Below are 20,503 nucleotides of genomic sequence, written 5' to 3'. Positions count from 1 at the left end.
GAGAGAATTTGAAAAGAAGTTGGCTGTAGAGGCAAAAACTCACAGTAAAAACTTTTTAAAATATATCCGAAGCAGAAAGCCTGTGAGGGAGTCAGTTGGACCGTTAGATGATCGAGGGGTTAAAGGGGCACTTAGAGAAGATAAGGCCATTGCGGAAAGATTAAATGATTTCTTTACTTCGGTGTTTACTGAAGAGGATGTTGGGGAGGTACCCGTAATGGAGAAGGTTTTCATGGGTAATGATTCAGATGGACTGAATCAAATCACGGTGAACCTAGAAGATGTGGTAGGCCTGATTGACAAACTGAAGAGTAGTAAATCACCTGGACCGGATGGTATACACCCCAGAGTTCTGAAGGAACTAAAAAATGAAATTTCAGACCTATTATTTATTTATTTATTTAAGGCTTTTATATACAGACTTTCTTGATACAAATCAAATCAACTCGAGTAGAAATTTGTAACTTATTAAAATCATCCATTGTACCTGAAGACTGGAGGATAGCAAATGTAACCCCAATATTTAAAAAGGGCTCCAGGGACGATCCGGGAAACTACAGACCAGTTAGTCTGACTTCAGTGCCAGGAAAAACAGTGGAAAGTGTTCTAAACATCAAAATCACAGAACATATAGAAAGACATGGTTTAATGGAACAAAGTCAGCATGGCTTTACCCAGGGCAAGTCTTGCCTCACAAATCTGCTTCACTTTTTTGAAGGAGTTAATAAACATGTGGATAAAGGTGAACCGGTAGATATAGTATACTTGGATTTTCCGAAGGCGTTTGACAAAGTTCCTCATGAGAGGCTTCTAGGAAAAGTAAAAAGTCATGGGATAGGTGGCGATGTCCTTTCGTGGATTGCAAACTGGCTAAAAGACAGGAAACTGAGTAGGATTAAATGGACAATTTTCTCAGTGGAAGGCAGTGGACAGTGGAGTGCCTCAGGGATCTGTATTGGGACCCTTACTTTTCAATATATTTATAAATGATCTGGAAAGAAATAAAGACGAGTGAGATAATCAGATTTGCAGATGACACAAAATTGTTCAGAGTAGTTAAATCACAAGCAGATTGTGATAAATTGCAGGAAGACCTTGTGAGACTGGAAAATTGGGCATCCAAATGGCAGATGACATTTAATATGGATAAGTGCAAGGTGATGCATATAGGGAAAAATAACTCATGCTATAATTACACAATGTTAGGTTCCATATTAGGTGCTACAACCCAAGAAAGAGATCTAGGTGTCATAGTGGATAACACATTGAAATCGTCGGTTCAGTGTGCTGCGGCAGTCAAAAAAGCAAACAGAATGTTGGGAATTATCAGAAAGGGAATGGTGAATAAAACGGAAAATGTCATAATGCCTCTGTATCGCTCCATGGTGAGACCGCACCTTGAATACTATGTACAATTCTGGTCGCCGCATCTCAAAAAAGATATAATTGCGATGGAGAAGGTACAGAGAAGGGCTACCAAAATGATGAGGGGAATGGAACAACTCCCCTATAAGGAAAGACTAAAGAGGTTAGGACTTTTCAGCTTGGAGAAGAGATGACTGAGGGGGGATATGATAGAGATGTTTAAAATCATGAGGTCTAGAACGGGTAGATGTGAATCGGTTATTTTCTCATTTGGATAATAGAAAGACTAGGGGGCACTCCATGAAGTTAGCAAGTAGCACATTTAAAACTAATCGAAGAAACTTCTTTTTTACTCAACGCACAATTAAACTCTGGAATTTGTTGCCAGAGGATGTGGTTAGTGCAGTTAGTATAGCTGTGTTTAAAAAAAGGATTGGATAAGTTCTTGGAGGAGAAGTCCATTACCTGCTATTAAGTTCACTTAGAGAATAGCCACTGCCATTAGCAATGGTAACATGGAATAGACTTAGTTTTTGGGTACTTGCCAGGTTCTTATGGCCTGGATTGGCCACTGTTGGAAACAGGATGCTGGGCTTGATGGACCCTTGGTCTGACCCAGTATGGCATGTTCTTATGTTCTTTCCAAAGCTCAGCTTTTGGGTACTTGCCAGGTTCTTATGGCCTGGATTGGCAACTATTAAGCAGATTTACTTAGGGAATAGCCACTGCTATTAATTGCATCAGTAGCATGGGATCTTCTTAGTGTTTGGGTAATTGCCAGGTTCTTGTGGCCTGGTTTGGCCTCTGTTGGAAACAGGATGCTGGGCTTGATGGACCCTTGGTCTGACCCAGCATGGCATGTTTTTATGTTAGATCTATTTCTCAGTAGAACGTAAATCTGGAATTACTTGGCAGTAGTAATGATAATGTAATCAAATTTGATGTAATCGCAGGAGGATATCAAAAACTACTGAAATAGTAGTAAATTTTTTTAAAAAAAGGAAACTGATAAAATGAAATTAGCAGAGAACTAAAGTGGTTACAAAGGTGAAAAGTTTGCATGAGGAATGGTGATTGTTTAAAATATTAAGGAAAAACAATTGAGTGATCAATGTGTATAAACTGTCCAAAATATTCAAAACCATAGCTATGATCTTGTTTTATTCACAAATGTAATTTTTACAATAAGTGGAATAAAACTAAGATCATCAAAGCAATGATTTTGAATATTTTGTACAGTTTATACACGCTAATCACATTTGTTTTTTCTTAATATTTTTGCATGTGGAGTTCCACTCCACCTGTTTTTCCTATGATTGTTTAAAAATACCATCTTGGAAGCCTAGATAAAATATTCTATGCAATAATAAAGGTCAAAGAGAGAACATACAACTGCCAGCATGATGAAATAGAGAAGTGAAAGAGGCTATTAAAGGAAAAGGACATTTTTCAAAGAGGCAAAAACTAACAATTTCAAGAACATCAAAATTAAGAAGCTTGTGATAGTTGCACTACGGGATCACTAGGTGGAAGGAGTACTTGGGGAACATAAGGCCATAGAAGCAAAACTAAATGAGTTACTGGTTTCTGCTTCAGTTTTTACTGCGCAGGATTTTGGAGAGATAGCTACACCAGGTGATTCAGAGGAGCTGAAGTAAATCACTGTGAAACTGGAAGATGAAATAGAGCAACTTGACAAAGTAAAATGTAACCCATGAGGCCCGGATAGCTTGCCCCACCTCCTCTGAGTCCTAAAAGAACTCAAATATGAAATCCATGGGCGTGAGCAACATGGAATTGAATCTGAGTATCTCCAAATGACCCAGATTACTACTGTCACATAGGATGTTGGGCTCAATGGACCTGTGGTCCGACACAGCATGGTGCACATATTCTTAAATTGTGAACTGTTACTAGCAATCTATAATTTATCATTAAAATTGTGCCTGAAAACTGGAAGGTGGCCAATGTGCCAGTTTTTAGAAAGGGTTCCAGGTGTGATCAAGAAAACTGACATCTGTTTCAGGCAAAAGAATGGAAGCTATGCTTAAGAACAGAATTATTAGCTGTGTGAATACACATGGCTTAATGGGGAAGAGTCAACTTGGATTCCACAAAGGAAGGTCTTGCCTTACCAATCTATTAGAATTGCTTGAAGATGTAACTGAGGATAAAGGGTGAGCCAGTTTGAATTTTTGAAGGCATTTGATAAAATCCCTCAGACTTCTAAGGATATTTAAAAGGTCACAGGCTAGGAGAAGATGTCCTACTGTGGATTGATAACGAGTTGAGAGGAAATTGAGTTGGCCAAAATGGTACATTTTCCCTATGGAGAGAATAGTAGAGTGCCCCAGGACTCTGTACTGGGACTGATGCTGTTTAACATTTACATAAATGATCTGGAAAAAGGTAGAATGAGGTGGTCAAATTTGCAGACACAAAGTTCTTCAAAGTTGTTAAAACATAAGTGAACTATGAAGAACAGCAGAAGGGCTATGTAAGCTTGGCATTTAAGTTGCAGATGAAATATAATGTGGAAAAGTGCAAAGTGTTGTATATAGGGAAAGAATCCCAAATATAGGTGCACAATATTGGGTTCTGTATAGAAGTCATCACCCAAAAATGGATATTGGAATTGTAGACAATACATTGAAATCCTCATCTCAGTGTGCAGTAGCAATCAAAAAAGCAAATGGAACATTAAGAATTATTTGGAAAGGAATGAAGAATAAAATGGAGAACATAATGTCGTCACTATATCAAACCATTGTGCAACTGCACCTTTATTGTGTGGAATTCTGGTTGCCCCATCTCATAAAATATGTATTAGTACAAGGAAAAGGTACAGAGAGGTAAAGAAATGATAAAGGGTATGGAACGGCTCCCTTATGAATGGCTTAATAGGTTAGAGCTTCTTCAGCTTGCAGTATAGATAAGAGGCTGAATTTGATAGAGGCTTATAAAATCATGAATGGGATGAAACAGATAAAATAGGGGATAGCAATTAACCTTTTCAAATAGTAAGATTAGGGGGCACTCAAAATTTTCTTTATTTATGCAATTTTACAAATATTTATCAAGATCATACTTGAAAGAAAAAGTAGAGAGGGTATACACAAAGAAAATTCCACATTGATTATACATCATAAAAGAAAAGCATTTGAATTTCCCACACTCTAACATTTATAAGTCCCCTAATTACTGGGGGGTGAGTATCCACAACCTAAGGAAATAGAAATATCTATATCATTGAGGAAATTCCAGACTGTTACAGCGAACATTTATCTATTCATGAGGGACTAGGGGTATCCTTGCAAGATTCCGTGAGGGCTACTGGAGTTAACGGATTTTTCCCAATTAAAAATTGGGTTAACTGCAGAGGATCAAAAAATACATATGTATTCCCTGAATATTTGACTACACATTTACAAGGGAATTTCAGAAGGAAATTCCACCCTATTAATAATACTTGTTGTCTTAACAGCAAGAAAGCCTTTCTCCTCTTCTGAGTTTCTCTAGATACGTCTGGGAAGGCACGTATTCTACAACCCAAATAGTTTATATTCCGATTTCTCAATACTAATTTCAAAAGCCATTCCCTGTCTGTCTCTAGTACCAAAGTCACTATAAGAGTTGCAGGGACGGCCATCTCTGAATCTGATGTTTCGAGGATGACTGATAAATCCATTTCCAAAGGTTGATTAGTTGCAGGTCTTGAAGTTTCACCTTCTCCTCCTTGTTCTCCCAATGTTGTTCTTGCTTTAGGCAGATAGAATATCTTGGTTATTGGTGGAAGCGCAGAGTCTGAGATCTTAAGAAATTCTTTAAGGTAACTCATAAAGACCATATCCCCCCCCCCCCACCACTTAGAATTTCCCCTCTAGAGAATTCCTCTATAATATAATCTTCGAGCTATGACCATGAATGCTTTCGATTTAAGACTAAGAATTTGCCTGCTGTTTTTTGTATTTTGAACTCTCCTATCTGTGTATATAGTTTTTTACTCATATTGAGTTATATTTATATCTAGTTTTCACCCCCTGTTTAATGTACTCTATTGGTTATATGTAAGGGCCCTGCCCAAAAGTTAATCCTGTTCCGCTGTTATATGTAAGGGCTCTGCCCAAATGTTTTTGTTTTTTGTAAACCGATGCGATGTGTCAACGGATGTCGGTATAAAAGAGACCTTAAATAAATAAATAAATAAATAAAATAACTGAGGAAAGTTAATAAATCGCAGATTTCTGCCTTTGACCAAATTTTCCAGACTTTCCATCTTTAAAGCTGTACTATGCTTCTCTTTAAGGATCACCACTTGATTTTGTTGCACTCTATTCAACTCAGTTCTAATCGCTGATACCTGGTTTCCCATTTGTACATATTCATTTGAAACCACCTCAATTTTAAGGTCATGCTGTTTGACTTGCTCTGTTACCGGAATTAGTTGCTGGAGAATGGAGTTTCTCATATCATTTATAGCCTCCCACAGCGTTTCTAGTGAGAAAGTCATAGGTCTTACCAGAGGAGGGATTTCTGCTGTTGATAGAATTCCGTTCGCTTCATTCGCTCCCACGGGTTCATGTAATGCTCCCCTTTCCACTCCGGTCAGCCCTGTTGATTCCAGCGGGCTCGAGATTGCAGCTAGGGTCTCACCCGGTCCTGACTGGCCTGCCCTCTTGAGGTGCAAACACCTCCGGTGAGGCTCTCCTTGCAATCGCAGGATTTACCGGGGGAGTCCTCTCTGCGGAGCTGAACGAAGATGTTGAGCCTGGGAGGGCAGGGAGCACAGCTTCTCCTCCCCCACTCTCCAACGGCTGCTGCCCCACTCCGATTTCGCTGCGACGAACGTGAGAGTCCATTGGACCGGTTACGGGCGTCCCGGGGGTCAGTGCAGGATACTGTCCCCTCGGTTTTCGCTTCCTCCCCATTTCAGGTAAGAAATTCGCAGGAAAAAAGAATTTTAAAGCTCTCAGCCAAGGGTCTCACGCCAAGCTAAACAGTCCGGCAGCCATCTTAACTCCGCCCCCGGGAGGGTCAAAATTAACAAATAGCAGATTTAAAACAAATTGGCGAAAGTGTCTTTCTATTCAACACACAATCTGTGAAATTTTGTTGCTAGAGGATGTACTTAAAATTAACTAGCATAATGGGGTTTAAAAGGAGCTTGGACAAACAGATGCCTAAAACTGAAATTCAGAGACCATATTCAACTTTTCATCAAGAATCAATTCTGATTGATATGAATTTTTCAATTAATGCCCCGATTTAAAAACTTAGGGGTATGGGTTGACTCTGCACTTTCATTCTCAAATCAAAGCCACAGTTCAATCTGTGTTTTTTAAGTTACATGTGCTTTCAGGGTTAAAACATCTACTACATAATTGTGACTTTCATACTGTTCAAGCATCTATTTTTCCTCTGATTATTATAATGGCCTTTATTTGGGCCTTCCTTCGCATCTTTCGTTAAATTCTACTGCTCAGCTTATTACTGGGATCAAACGGTATGAACATATTACCCCAGTTCTCAGTGATTTGCACTGGTTACCATTGCAGCAGCGCATGGTGTATAAAGTTGGGATAATCACATTTGTTAGTTCTAGTTCCTATCCATGATCTAATGCATTCCTAAAATTATATGAGCCTTCTCGACAGTTGAGATCCCCTCAGCAGGGGCTACTTGATGTTCCATCGGCCAGAACTGCTAGTCTCACAATTACAAGAGAATCCGTCTTTTCAGTAGCAGTGCCTACTCTCTAGAATTCCTTTACTAATGGAGCTCAATGTCTGATTGTATTAAGAAGTTTTGACGCCTAAAAAAAACTTTGTTAAAACAGGCTTTTTAGGTAAGAATATTGTTTGGTCCTCCTGTGAAGTGTCTATGCCGTGCATTATGATTTCATTTATGATGTAAATGTTTTTTATAAGTTTTGTATTGTTTGTGAATGCTTTATTTTGTACATCGCTAAGGCCTTTGGTGTTAGGTGATACATTTCATTTTCATTTATTAAAATGTATCTAATTCCTAGAGGGGAAGTGTCCATAAACCAGGTAGACTTTAGCAATGCCATTGCTTATCCCTGCAAATAAGCAGCAAGCAATCAATCTACTCTTTGGGATCTGCTGGTTACCTCCTAGTGACACAGCTTGGCCACTGTCAGGCAAAATACTGGGCTTGATGTATCTTTCATCTGACTCGACATAGCACATTTTAAGTTCTTATGTTCTGTTTGGAAGATTAGTGTGAAGCAGAACAAGATTCTGCTTTGTAACCCCTGAGATTTTAGGGACCTTTGCAGCCTACACTCTTAATTAATCTGTGACTAGGTTAGTGTTTTGTTTGATCCTTTTTTTCTCCAGTTTAGTTTTGCTGTTTTAATTTGTAATTTTATCTAGTGTGTAGAGATTAAACACAATTGAATTGTTCTCATTTCGTTATTCAGTCAGTTGTCTCCAGTGTGAGTACATTACCATAAATTTTGATTATAAGTGAATGTGCACAGTTGTGTTCAGAATGCAGATGATCACTGCTTTGTGGAGACCAGGGTGAGAGGATTCAAATGCTGTAACCTGAGTGGGTATTGGTCTATTCTGGAATGTTTGGCAGCAAAAATCAAATTTATATTAAATATAATAAATCATGAGTGGAGTGAGGTTCTGAATTTCTGTAATGGGAGTCAAATGGTGGTGGTCATGATAGTAAATAGATATAAACTAATTAAGATGGGAACTCATCTTATTTCCCTTGAGAATGAGACTGAGATGACCATGCTGAAGTTTGCACCGAGGAACTGTAGGCATCCACAGCAAATGCAGCCCTGTAGTTCAAAAGTGGTTTTCTGACAGTTTGTGCAACATTTCCTTAAAGCTTTGTATTGCATAACAGGACACGAGTAATGCAAGTTACATCTTCTCACACACTCTATGCTTTTCTAATTTGTCTTCTCCAGAGTGTGGGTACCTATTTTCAGGCAGTTGTGGGAGAGCATTGGAGTTGGGGCAGTAACAGTGTGGGAGGAATGTTGGCGTGGCCTATGCTAGATTTCCAGTGCTCACGTCAGTACGCAGTGTGTGTGCTGTATGTTAGTGGGTTTCCTAATAGGGCTTGGTGTTACTGCAAGTTGTGTTGCAATTTAAATTTGTAAGTTAAAAAGTTGTTTTTTTTTTTTTTTTAACTTGAATAATGTGGTTTCCCCCACCAGGTTTGAATACCTTTTTAATTTTGACAACACATTTGAAATCCATGATGACATAGAAGTATTAAAACGAATGGGAATGGCTTGTGGGTTGGAATCTGGAAGCTGTTCTGCAGAAGACCTAAAAACAGCACGAAGCTTGGTGCCTAAAGCACTAGAACCATATGTGACAGGTCGGTGATCACCAGTACAATATACATATTTGAGGAATGGTTGAGTAGTGGGGAGAGGGGTTTATGAGAGTGTTGGTTTTTATGTGGGTGGGGTGGGATGTGATTTTTATGGATTTATTGGTATGGGATAGTACATAGGGCTTAGTTTTATAAAATCTTTTAGATGTTCTATGGTTGTAATTTGGAATATTTGTATATATGTTCAATGTGATAGGCAGGATATAAGCTAATAAATGAAACATGTTTAGGCCAAAGAAATAGTGAAGGTTCTTAAAGTAGCAGGGCTAAGAAAGCATTTTAAAAATTATAGCTGTCATAATTGTTTTCTTGAAATACCGGTATGCATTTTTTTTTCTGAGGTGGATTGCATATTCAGTTTGAAATCGCTTCCTTCTCCATTCCTATTTCAACCGCAGATCAGTGTAGGTGCTGTTGTATTATTCATGATTGGAAAATATATATATCTTTTATTTATTTATTTTTTTTGCATTTTCTTAAAAGAATTGTGAAGAAAAAGACAAGAGAAATAACTTTGCATAAGCTGATATCAACTGTTTTAGCTAAACTAAAGTTTTGGCAGGCTAAGAAACTAGGGTTTATGATTTTTACTTATTTTGGATATGTTTAAGCATGAGTATTGATGATTTTAAATTATGTAATGTATATTGGTGTGTTTTATGAATGTTATAATTGAATCTTCAATGAACAGTTTTTTATTTGAATTGGTGGAATGTAAGAGTAATTTAGAGTTTTTGATAATGCTTTTATAAAGTGCAGCTGCTGAACTTGAATCGGTGATCTCCTTCCAATTTGTGCTGCCTTTGCAAAATTTGCAAGTAGTTTTGTAGGTCTTAGATTAGTTTATATCTAAACCCAGTATTCAAAAGATCTGGGCACCTAGATCTTGAGTTAAGCACCTAGATTAGTCTTAAAAAAAAAAAAAAAAAAATCCCCTCCTACTGAGATTCTAAATTTATTGTGCATTAAAAATGGGTGAGGCAAGGCCAGGGGAATGAATTTGAGTACTTGGCTCATTTCCAGTGCTGGGTGATTTAGACAAGGCCATAGTTGGCGTAACCTTTGCAGCCTCCATTTAAGGCATCTAAGGTTATAATTAGGCATCGTAGATCAGTTGAAAATAGGTGCTTAACTTGGCGCTTAGCGCGCTTTAAATATTGTACTTAATATAACTAGATGTCATTTGGAAGCCTTCTTTGATCTATGAATGACCTATAAAAAAAAATGTAAATGCTTAGTTTCTGATTGTTACTAGAGCTTTACTAAAATATATTCCTTTAGAGAGTCTTCTTGACTGTCTTTTTAGAGGCTTTTCTTGTTTACAATTTACAGAAATGGCTCAGGGATCAATCAGCAGTGTGTATGTCACATCTTCAGCAGGTTCTGCTGCAAATGGCACACGGTTTTCTACCAGGTACGATCAGTTAGGTGTAAAAAGGTCCTTAAGATTTTTATAGTCTTTGGGATGGAAGTGAAATAACCATGGTACATTAATTAAACTTTAATAATTTTTAAATAAACCATTACTGTAGTCGTATGCATTTGTTAACTTGGTATCTGTTACATGCTACTTCAGTGCAGGTTGTCTTGCTGCTAGCCTTACATCAGTTGCACATTGGTGGTCTCTTCTGTTTGCCCAGGCCAGCTGGCATTCTGACATCAAACTGTATTGTTCACATGGCTGTACACTGGCAGTTGCAGTGACTTGGAAAAATGGTAGCATCCCAGGCACAGGTCACCTAGGTGCCTACAGTTTGGCATTTGGTGCCTTAAGTAAGAAAAGCAAGAACTACAAATGAGGGAAAAGAAGCTGTAGAAACATTAAAATCTAAACTAAAAAGCAGACAAAAACTTAAAGGCCAACTGAAATAACAAGGGATTAAAAAACATTTTCTGTGGCTACCAAAAATTTTTTGCCTGCTGCTTAACTTTTCTAGCTATATTTTCCCCCCCTGGTGGAGCTCAGCAAGATGAAATGCTTTCCACAAATTTCACCTGTGGATATAAATATTCCTTGAGTTCATCAGAGGCAGGGTGATGAAAAGGTCCACTAATTTTGCAGCTGGCCGTATGATCAGCCTTTTTTTTTTTTTTTTTTAAGAATTGTCTTTTCATGGCATAATCTCCCCTTTTTTGTTTAGCTTTTTCCTGACTACAAAAGTAAACCAAATGTGCCCTCCAGCCCCCAAAAAGAAATATATTGTAGGAATCATAAGTTTTCATATTGTGTGTAGCTTTCTGGATGCATAAAGTTATTTTTCCATTGATAAACAGGCTTATTTAGCCATGCGGTCTGGGTGACATCATGGTGTCTCTAAGCTCTTAGTTTTTCCCTCTGTGTGGCTGCACAGCTCTTCCTGCACATCTCGAGTCTCCTCAATTTCATTTTTTCTGCGCTCTATACGGACATGTGGAGACGTGTTTCACCTTTTCTTTTTGCCTCAGAATTCTTTTCATCTTTCTTAAAAATAAATAAATAGATAAATTACATTAAATTTTAAAAAAAGGCACTTTTTTAGTGCTAAAATACCTAAGACTCCTGGCTTCAAATATTGCCAGTGTGGCAAAATCACATCTGCGACTGACACAACTACTGTTATCTGTGCCTCGGTCCCAATCATGACCAAGCGGCTTGCAGAAACTGTGGGAGAATGACCCATGAAGCGAAGACTAGTTTGCATTTGAAACAGTCTATGCATTACTCGAAACAATAAAAATTCGACACAGGCGATGTATGGTACAGCTTTGGACAAGTCTCTCTGCAAAAAAGAGGTGGTATCGAAGGCAGAACATCATGATGTTCCAAAAAACCTTGAAGCTCATTCTCAAACCAGAGCAGTCACCAACACTAACTCCTCGGCCTCTTCTACAGATGTCTGACTAGGAAATGGAGGATGAATCTCCTATCGAATTATCCTCTTCCCCAGACTCGGCTCACTCAGGATGGGATATTTCTTTCAGGGATCATAGACGTCATTCCCCTTCTCTACTGGAGCCTCTGCAAGATAGACCCAGACTTCCAGTAAAAGAACCTTCAGTGCCCATACCTAGCGCTCCGGAGGCACGCATACTTCTAGCAGCATTACCCCCCCACCAAGAGGGAAAAGTTCCAGATCCCAATAGTCTCCGGGTTCTGTATATCACTCCTCGTTGGGCCGGTTGAAACTTGTCATCTCATAATTTTTAACTATTTTGTAACTTTTGGGACCTCTGACTTAATATCGCCATGATATTAAGTCGGAGGGTGTACAGAAAAGCAGTTTTTACTGCTTTCTGTGCACTTTCCCAGTGCCGAGAGAAATTAATGCCTACCTTTGGCTGCACATTTTACTTTCTGAATCACGCGGGCATAACTAATAGGGCCATCAACATGCATTAGTTTCAGGGGGGGGGGGTTTGGACACGCGTTTTCGGCGCGCTATTACCCCTTACTGAATAAGGGGTAAAGCTAGCACGTCAAACGCGTGTCCAAATGCGGGTTGACAGTGCGCCCCGGCGGAGCGCACTGTACCGTATCGGCCTGTTGGAAGGTACTTTTCCTAGTTGTGGTCACATTGGCTAGGTGAGTGAGTGAATTTCAAGCCCTAGTGACCAATTACCCTTACTTGCAGTTCCACCATGACGAGGTTTTATTGCGTACATACCAGACCTTTTTACCTAAGGTGGTGTCAGCCTTTCACTTAAATCAGTCAATCTCATTACCCACTTTCTTTCCTAAACCTCACATAAATAAAAGGGAGAAGGCACTTCACACATTGGACTGTAAAAGAGCCCTTGCATATTACAAAAGAACTCAAGAAGTTAGACATACATGCCAACGTTTCGTCTCTTAATCCAAATGACCCCAAAAAAGCAGTAACGAAAGACACTATCAAATTGGATAACTGGATGCATTCAATTCTGTTACAAGTCACATTCAGTGGTGTTCCATAATCCAGTTAGGGCTACAGCAACTTCATTAGCACCCTTGCATAATGTACCAGATCAAGATATCTGTAAAGCAGCGACATGGTCCTCAGTTCACACTTTCACATCCCACTACTGTCTCAACAGTCAGCGGCTGCAATGGGAGCAGCAGTGTTATATCACATCCAACAAAACTAGTGGCTGTCCATAATGTGGGTTGCTAGTTAAGACTGACAATTGACTAACACAAGCAACATTCAGCTTGGGACTCCCAAACAGCATGGCTAAATAAGCCTGCTTATCGACAGAAAACAAGTTTGCTTACCATAAACTGTTTTCCATAGATAGGTTGATTTAGCCATGTGAACCCTCCCTCCTCACTGGACAGCCATCTGAAATGTACTATTCATACATCTGCTTAATAATTCAACTGAGACGAGTAGGAAGAGCCACACAGAGGGAAAAACTCTGCGATCTTAGAGACAGCTCTACCCCATGATGCCCAGATGTCACCCAGACACCATGGCTAAATCATCCTATCTATAGAAAACACAGTTTACGGTAAGCAGGCTTGCTCTTTGCAGGAGATGAGTTCTGTTTCCATTCTAAAGAATGTTTGTGTTTTTATTTTGAATGCTTATACCCTGCCTATCAAAATTCCTAGGTGGCTTACTCAAAAGCTTTATTAAATGGCAAACATTTTTGCAAGTTTGGGACACATTTCTTAATTCTTTTTTTTTCTAGAGTCCCGTAGCAAGATGGTTAATTCTTTGGATGTTTGATTGCCCCGGAGGTTTTGAAACTGGGGGAGTGGGAAATGAGGGTAGGTCAGGGATTACATGGATCTCAAATACCAAGTTCAATGCACCAAATTGTTAGCACATTCTGACTAAAACGTGCTGATGGAAGCTACACCTTTTGTAAAGATGATATGGCTGATTAATTTTCAATAAACAGATTTTTAAAAATCCATAAATATTCATTAAAATAATAAAAACAAATATAATTGAATTAACAAGACAAGAAATAATTTTAAAGCAGCCTGAGAGACACAGAACTTGAAAAACATAGTCTGAAATAGGGATGGGCATGCGCAAGAAACAAAATCTACAATTAGACAAAATTTCCAATTTCATTTCGATATCAAAACTAAACAATTGACAATATACGAGATTTCATTGGTTTTCACTATTCATTTTGAAAACAAAATCTATCCATGACACCTCACCTCTGGAATAGGCTGAGCCCCAAAGCAAGGGCCTTGGCCTGGGCCAGAGGGCGATGCGCCTAGAAATAAGCTGCAACGCACAAACTGTGGCCTAGGCCCAAGCGTGACATAGCGTCTCAGCCAGTGCCCAGGCCTGACACCAGAGCCTTGACAGAGACCCCAAAAATGTGAAAAACTTACCTGCTCTGGGGATCCAGCATCATGGCCCAGGCCCGATGATGAGACCGGGTCCCGATGCTGGAGCCTCTGCCCAGACCCAAGCCAAACGCCAGGGTCAGGCCCAGACCTGGGAGCTCCTCTTCTTTTCTTCAGTGCTTGAAAGCCAAATGCTGTCTGCTCGGGTCTCGCCAGAGTTCATGCCATACATGAAAATGGTGCCGCCCACTGAGATGAATGTACTGGAATTAACTCCAGCAAGACCCCTACGGACGAGATGAGGAGCAGCGCACTGAGGCCCAGGCAACAAGACCCAGCCTCTGGGCCGAGGCCCTGATGTCAGGCCTGGGTCTGGGCCAAGACCCTGGCATTAGGACCTGTTCTTCAGTCAACACACAAGCGTTGGGATTTGGCCTCTGATTCAGGTCCTGGTATCGGGCCTGGGACTGGTGCTGAAGTCCCGGCTTTGGGACCAGGTCTCTGGACCAACTCACAGTACCGGGCCCAGGCGTTGAGACCCAATATCCAGGTTCTAGACTGGGTCGCAACATCTGGCCGGGCCCAGGCCCCCCAGCCTTGGCAGAGGCCCAGGTGTTGGGCCTTAAAGCCTGGGCCTTGCGGAGGGCATAGGCCAAGGTCACTGTGACCTGCCTCGTCCTGGGCCTAGGTATCGGGACCATCCCAATGCTTAGGCCCAGGCCGAAGCCTTGACTTTGCCATGGCCATGGTGGATCTCTATGATCTAAGCTTGCGCTATATGAAAGGCCCAGGCTTTGACCTGGGCCTAAGCCTCGGCATCTGATCCCTCCCAGACCGGAGAAGATCCCCGGCCTTGACATTTTTTTGGGTGGGAGGGATGGCGGCTTAAGAGACTTTGGAAGGCCCCATTTCTTTTTTTTTTGTTTATTTTTTTGGTGGGGTTTGTTTAAATGTTTAGGTTTTTTAACTAAACACAATAAACATTTAGGGCCGGATTTTAAAAGCCCTACGCACGCCGGGCCTATTTTAAAAAGGTCCGGCCACACTCGTAAAGCCCCAGGACGCTGTGCTGGGGGATCGCGTGCCGGCAGACACAACCTGCGCCTGCTTCGAGCAGGCGTAAAAGGTGAGAATTATTTTAGGGGGTTAGGATAGGGATAGGGGGAGGGAAGGTTAGGGGAAGGGGTGGGAAGGATAGATCCTAAATTGGAGCAGCCTGGGAGGCAACAGGGGAAGGCCACGAGCCTTGGCATGCGCAAGTTTCTCTGTGCACCCCTTTGCGCGCGCTGACCCCTGATTTTATAACATGTGCGCACATGTTATGAAATCCGGCATCCATGTGTACATGCCGGGTAGTGCGTGCACATTCACGCGCAACCTTTTAAAATCTACCCCTTAACGAAATGAAATTTGTGGAAAATGAAATGAAAAACGGAACATTTTTTTCTCCACTCCTAGTCTGAAATTCTTCATAACCTGATCCATGAATCAAGGCTTGTTATCTCTTTCCTGGAAATGACATCTCAAAATTTACTGAAAGGTCTGACTAAAAAGGAATGCTTTAACCAACTTCCTGAACCTTAACAGGGATGTCTCATGCTTAATTTCTTCTAGTAAGGCATTCCACAGATTTGGCCCTTCAGCACACAAAGAGTTGCTCTCTAGACTTTTCCAACCTAAACTGTTTAAAACAAAGCTTAAAGGCTGACCTCTCCTCGCAATCTTTTCTCAATACCCCCTTTTAAAAGCTTCTAATTATAGCGACTATCTTGAGTGTAACTTGGAAATTGGTGAAGTGTGAGGAAGTATTTCTGTACTGAGAGATACCTAGCATCATCTATCAACAGAGGCGTAGCAGCCAAAACCAGGAAAGAACTCAAGCATGCTTGGTACAGGTAAAAAAATACTGGTAAAAATGAGGATGGGGGAGATCAAAACTGAGTAAGAATTATTGACCAAATTGGTTTGCCAAGAAGTCCATGTCTGCAACAACTATTAAGCTACTATGATGATAGTTATGAATCTGTGTAACAGTTTTATTTTCTAAGTATATTTCTATTGCATTATAATAAAACAAACTTGTGTAGCTGACAGTTTTACTGAATGAAAACCATGCAAAAAAGCAATACAAAATTGTTTCCTGTTTTGGGGTTTTATACATTCCTTACTCTAAACTGCGACATAAAGTCCATTCCATGAAGTACTCGTACGTTTCTGAATAAAATTACTGTTCGGGGACTAGTTCAGTGGCAGAGCTATGCACTGCCATGTGGAAGGTCCTTAGTTCAATCTCCAACTTGGGTCTTCCAGTCCCTGAGTTAGCAAGGGTTGAGGATGTTAGAGTTAAGATCATTAAGAGCGACAGGTGTGTGGTTGGATTTAGAGCCCATGTTACAAGGTTCTGGAAAGAGCCCTGAAGTGTGACTCCAAATCTCAGGACCAATGTTGCAATGACCTGACTAGAAAGAGTAGGGGACTAGATCTAATATTTTAGATTTTTATAGTCCGCTTTTTGGCACTTCAAAGTGTACATCCCTGGGTAGCTGAGAATGAAAGCTCATTGCACCAGAAATCCAGCATTGGTTACAATTTGAGCTGCAAAAGAAAAATAAATACCATTATGCTATATGGCGCATTGTTGTAATTGAGTGCTTTATGTAATACTGATATGATACAAGACAGAAATAGCTATTTTATCTACTGTACATTATCACGTGACAAAATTCCATAATGAACATTTTCAGGCATGTTTTATAAAGCATTTGCAGTGTGAATTTGCAAAAGTACAGAAAGTTAATGCATTAGTTCTTTTGTTTTTGTTTTTTTACAGATAAACTAACCTGTAACCCCAAGCTCTAATTATTATTATATTGTTGCAGAAGAACAGTTTTAAATTGAAGTAGATTGTTGGTGAACGATCCTGTCACTGAGTAAGACAAATTAGAAAAGCCATTAAAATGTAAACGGGCAAACCTCCCCACACGCAGGAAGACGGGTAGATTCAAATTTGGTGTGGAATAATTTGTACTTAATTCATTCCTCTTGTTGCAGTGACTTTACCAATGGCTCCGATGGAATGTTGGCTACAAGTTCCAATGGATCGCAGTACAGCGGCTCCCGGGTTGAGACGCCAGTGTCTTACGTTGGCGAAGATGATGATGATGATGACGACGATGACGATGACTTCAATGAGAATGACGACGACGACTGATCTATCCATAAGACATTTTTCCTTTTCTTTTTCTTCCCCGCAGAAGTTGACAGACTTCAGAAATAAATTTTGGGTGGAGGAACACCCAATTTTTTTTTTTATTTTTATCTCCTATCTCCCCAGAGGAAATATTGGTAAAATGTTTAAATGTTGCACCGCTGAGAAGAAAACAAGGGATGTTGTGTTAAGGACTTTTTTTTTCCCCCCAATGTGGTGTGGATGTGTGTTTTGATATCAGTATGTTACTGCGAGTTCTTTATTTTTCTCTGGTTCCTAGGTTTTTATTTTATTTTTTTTTTTTACTTTTACACTTGTGAAAACAAGTTCCATTTTGCCCCTCAGTTATTGCTGAGTATGTTAAAGAATGTGTACTTAATCCACATTAATAAAAAAAAAATAAACTGCTGTCCTTCCATGGAACAATGGGTACGCTGAATGGCCATTTATTTGGAGTGTGTTTTAAATAATGGCAGGTAGAGAGGAATGGGGATAGCGAGATAATTTAGTGATAATTTTTGTTAAATCATGCAGTCCAAAGATACTTAGCAATGAAATGTTTTACCTTTTTCTATACATGGTAGACATCAGAAATGTCATTACATTTCTTTTCCCTTAAATTATTCCTAACATTGTGATTCTTGGAGTTCTTTTTTCCCCTTTCACTATGTATGTTTAATACATATAATTACCAAGTTTTCTTTTATGGCAAAAGTTTACTGCCGTGCTGGTGCAGCTATATAATATGTCTTGAAGGTTTGGAATGATTTATTGCTTATAGTAAAATTTGCCTGATTTCTTACAGGCAGACTTTGGAAACTTTTTATTATAGTTGTTTACATTCTTTATAAGTCTATCATTTAAAGACATGTATTGAAACAAATGTTTTGTATTTGTTTCATAAGCATCTTCCTGTAATCTATTATAAAGTTGAAATTAAATATAGAGAATGTTTCTCAGTTTTTTAACTCAATTGTCAATCATTTTTAATAGTTCATCCAGATATATATCTATATATATATATATATATATATAGATATCTATCTATGTGTGTGTATGTGCAAATATACACATGCACATGTATAGGAATTTAAGGGCCGGTGATAGTATCTCATTATAAATTTATTCACAAAACAATTAACTGCACAAATACTGTCAGCTGCCTGTTCTAAGACAATAGTCTTTTTATTGAAACACAAACTTTATGTAATATTATATGGACTATACAGAGACTTTTAATTGTTTGATTTGTTTAACTTGACACTGTTAGTTTTTATTAATAAAAACCACGCATGGGCATTTTTAAGAAGCTCTGTGTTTTTTTTTTAAATTTGGTTTGGGATGGGGGGGAGATAGTCCCACTTAATGTTTGAAAAACATTTTTATATTCATCAATGTCTTGAATTAGAAAAAAAAATAGTTACATAAAGGTAGCTTGAAACACTTACCTATGGTATATTTGAAACTGTATTTTTTAAATAATTTTTGAAAGTGTAGTCTGCATATATAGGGAAGTAAATCAGCCTGGTTCATATAATAAAGCTATGGTGATCCATATACATTATATAATCCACCCAACAAAACTGTTCACTAATGCACTTTCTAAATTTATTTTTCAGGAAAATGCCAATCTAAAGTACAGGGACCATCATATAAAAAACAATTTGACACTTCTCAGTGATTAACCAACATATTCTCACTCAAACAATGAAGATTGTGAAACACTTATCTTAGAATAGAATGACCATCATAACTCAGCCGGAAGCACATCGTACGGGGCTATCATAGAAACATAGAAATGACGGCAGCAGAAGACCAAATGGCCCATCCAGTCTGCCCAGCAAGCTTCCCTCATTTTTTCTCTCATACTTATCTGTTTCTCTTAGCTCTTGGTTCTATTTCCCTTCCACCCCCACCATTAATGTAGAGAGCGGTGATGGAGCTGCATCATAGTGCCAGTCTTCCTGCAATCATTCTAAGAACACAGTGTACATATTGTACTCTTTAGGGTCTATGATCATCTTTGCATGATTTCTTAAAGTCCCCCTCTTTTTTATGTTGCAAATAAAATGTTCTTGTTCAGTCTATAATAAATAATATACAGTTATCTTTTTGGTTGTTGCACATAGGGTCCAAAGTAATAAAAAAAAAAAATGCATTTGTTAACACTCAACAGTTGAGCTGTAATCTGGAGAACGTGGTATGTGTTCCAATACAGTCCATGAAAAATCCTGGAAAGCGTGATTGTATTGAATACAGTGCAATATGGTAGGAGCTCATTCGTCCTTGGGGGAAATCTGTTTTTTGTGTTCAATTAAGCGAACACTCATGGGGCCTATGGTCCTACCTGCCCTTCATATTGAAGGTCTAGAGAATGTTCATGCAGATTTCTTAAGCAGACATTTAATAGATCCAAGAGAATGGGAATTGAACCACTGACCTGTTAAGTTAGTGCAAAGGTAGGGGAAGCCACAACAAGTCAGAATACAAAGGCTACAGCATATTACAGCCGTGATCATGGCAGCACAGCCATAGACACCCTAGCCCAAAGTTGGCCATAAGACCACTTGCTGTATGTATTTCCACTGTGGCCAATGATAGGCTGAGTAATAAAAACTGAGATAGAAAGGGCATTTCTAATTCTAGTAGTACCAGACTGGCCAAGCAGGCCATGATATGTAGATCTGAAGTGTCTTGTAATAGATCATCCTTTTCTCCTCCCATCAACATGAGGTCTTCTTCACCAAGGCCCCATAGAAATGATCAAGCCGTTTCCATACTCGCTTACAGTATGGCTATTGAGAGGGTAAGGTTAATCAAAAAAAGGATATTCTACGTCAGTAATAGGGACAATGTTACATTTTTGCAGAGTTGTCTGTATTGCTTGTAAATTTTCTGAGGAATCTACTGGGAATGGCATGAAGTGGTCCGCTATAGGGAATAAGAATTGTGGGGAATAACCTTAGCGAATAAAGTCCAGAAACCATTGATATGATTATCTGGAGCCCTCATTGTGTAGGCTGTTTTGAAGCGGGATGTTGAGGGTCACTCATATGTGGCCGCCTAGCTCCTCAAAATATTTGAAGAACCTCTGGTGCTCAAGGATTGCAATTACAATGTTCTTAGTGTTTAGACAGGTGGATCCAGATTATGCACCTCTACCAGCAGATGGAGATGGAGCAAAGCTGATGTCACGGTATATGTACCCCTGCATTGACAGCCTGCCAGTATTCTCAGTCTCCAGCAGATGGTGGACATGCATCTCCTTACCGGGG

General features: G+C 39.4%; 1 protein-coding gene across 4 annotated transcripts in view; it reads left to right on the top strand.

Annotated features, from left to right (window-relative positions):
* Nucleotides 1-17,383, top strand: part of TFDP1 (transcription factor Dp-1) — a 152,966-nt gene extending 135,583 nt beyond the window's left edge. For all 4 annotated transcript variants that reach the window (XM_029604632.1, XM_029604630.1, XM_029604631.1 and 1 more), the window contains 3 exons: nucleotides 8,567-8,733; nucleotides 10,084-10,165; nucleotides 17,072-17,383. In XM_029604632.1, the coding sequence (XP_029460492.1) occupies nucleotides 8,567-8,733; nucleotides 10,084-10,165; nucleotides 17,072-17,231 (409 nt within the window). In that variant the 3' untranslated portion in view covers nucleotides 17,232-17,383. The remainder of the gene's footprint in view (nucleotides 1-8,566; nucleotides 8,734-10,083; nucleotides 10,166-17,071) is intronic.
* Nucleotides 17,384-20,503: the final 3,120 nt, after the last annotated feature.

The sequence above is a fragment of the Rhinatrema bivittatum genome, chromosome 5, assembly GCF_901001135.1.
Source record: "Rhinatrema bivittatum chromosome 5, aRhiBiv1.1, whole genome shotgun sequence".
NCBI classification, from domain to species: domain Eukaryota; kingdom Metazoa; phylum Chordata; class Amphibia; order Gymnophiona; family Rhinatrematidae; genus Rhinatrema; species Rhinatrema bivittatum.
Note: the sequence above shows the minus strand (reverse complement) of the source record. Positions and strands in the feature narration are given on the sequence as shown.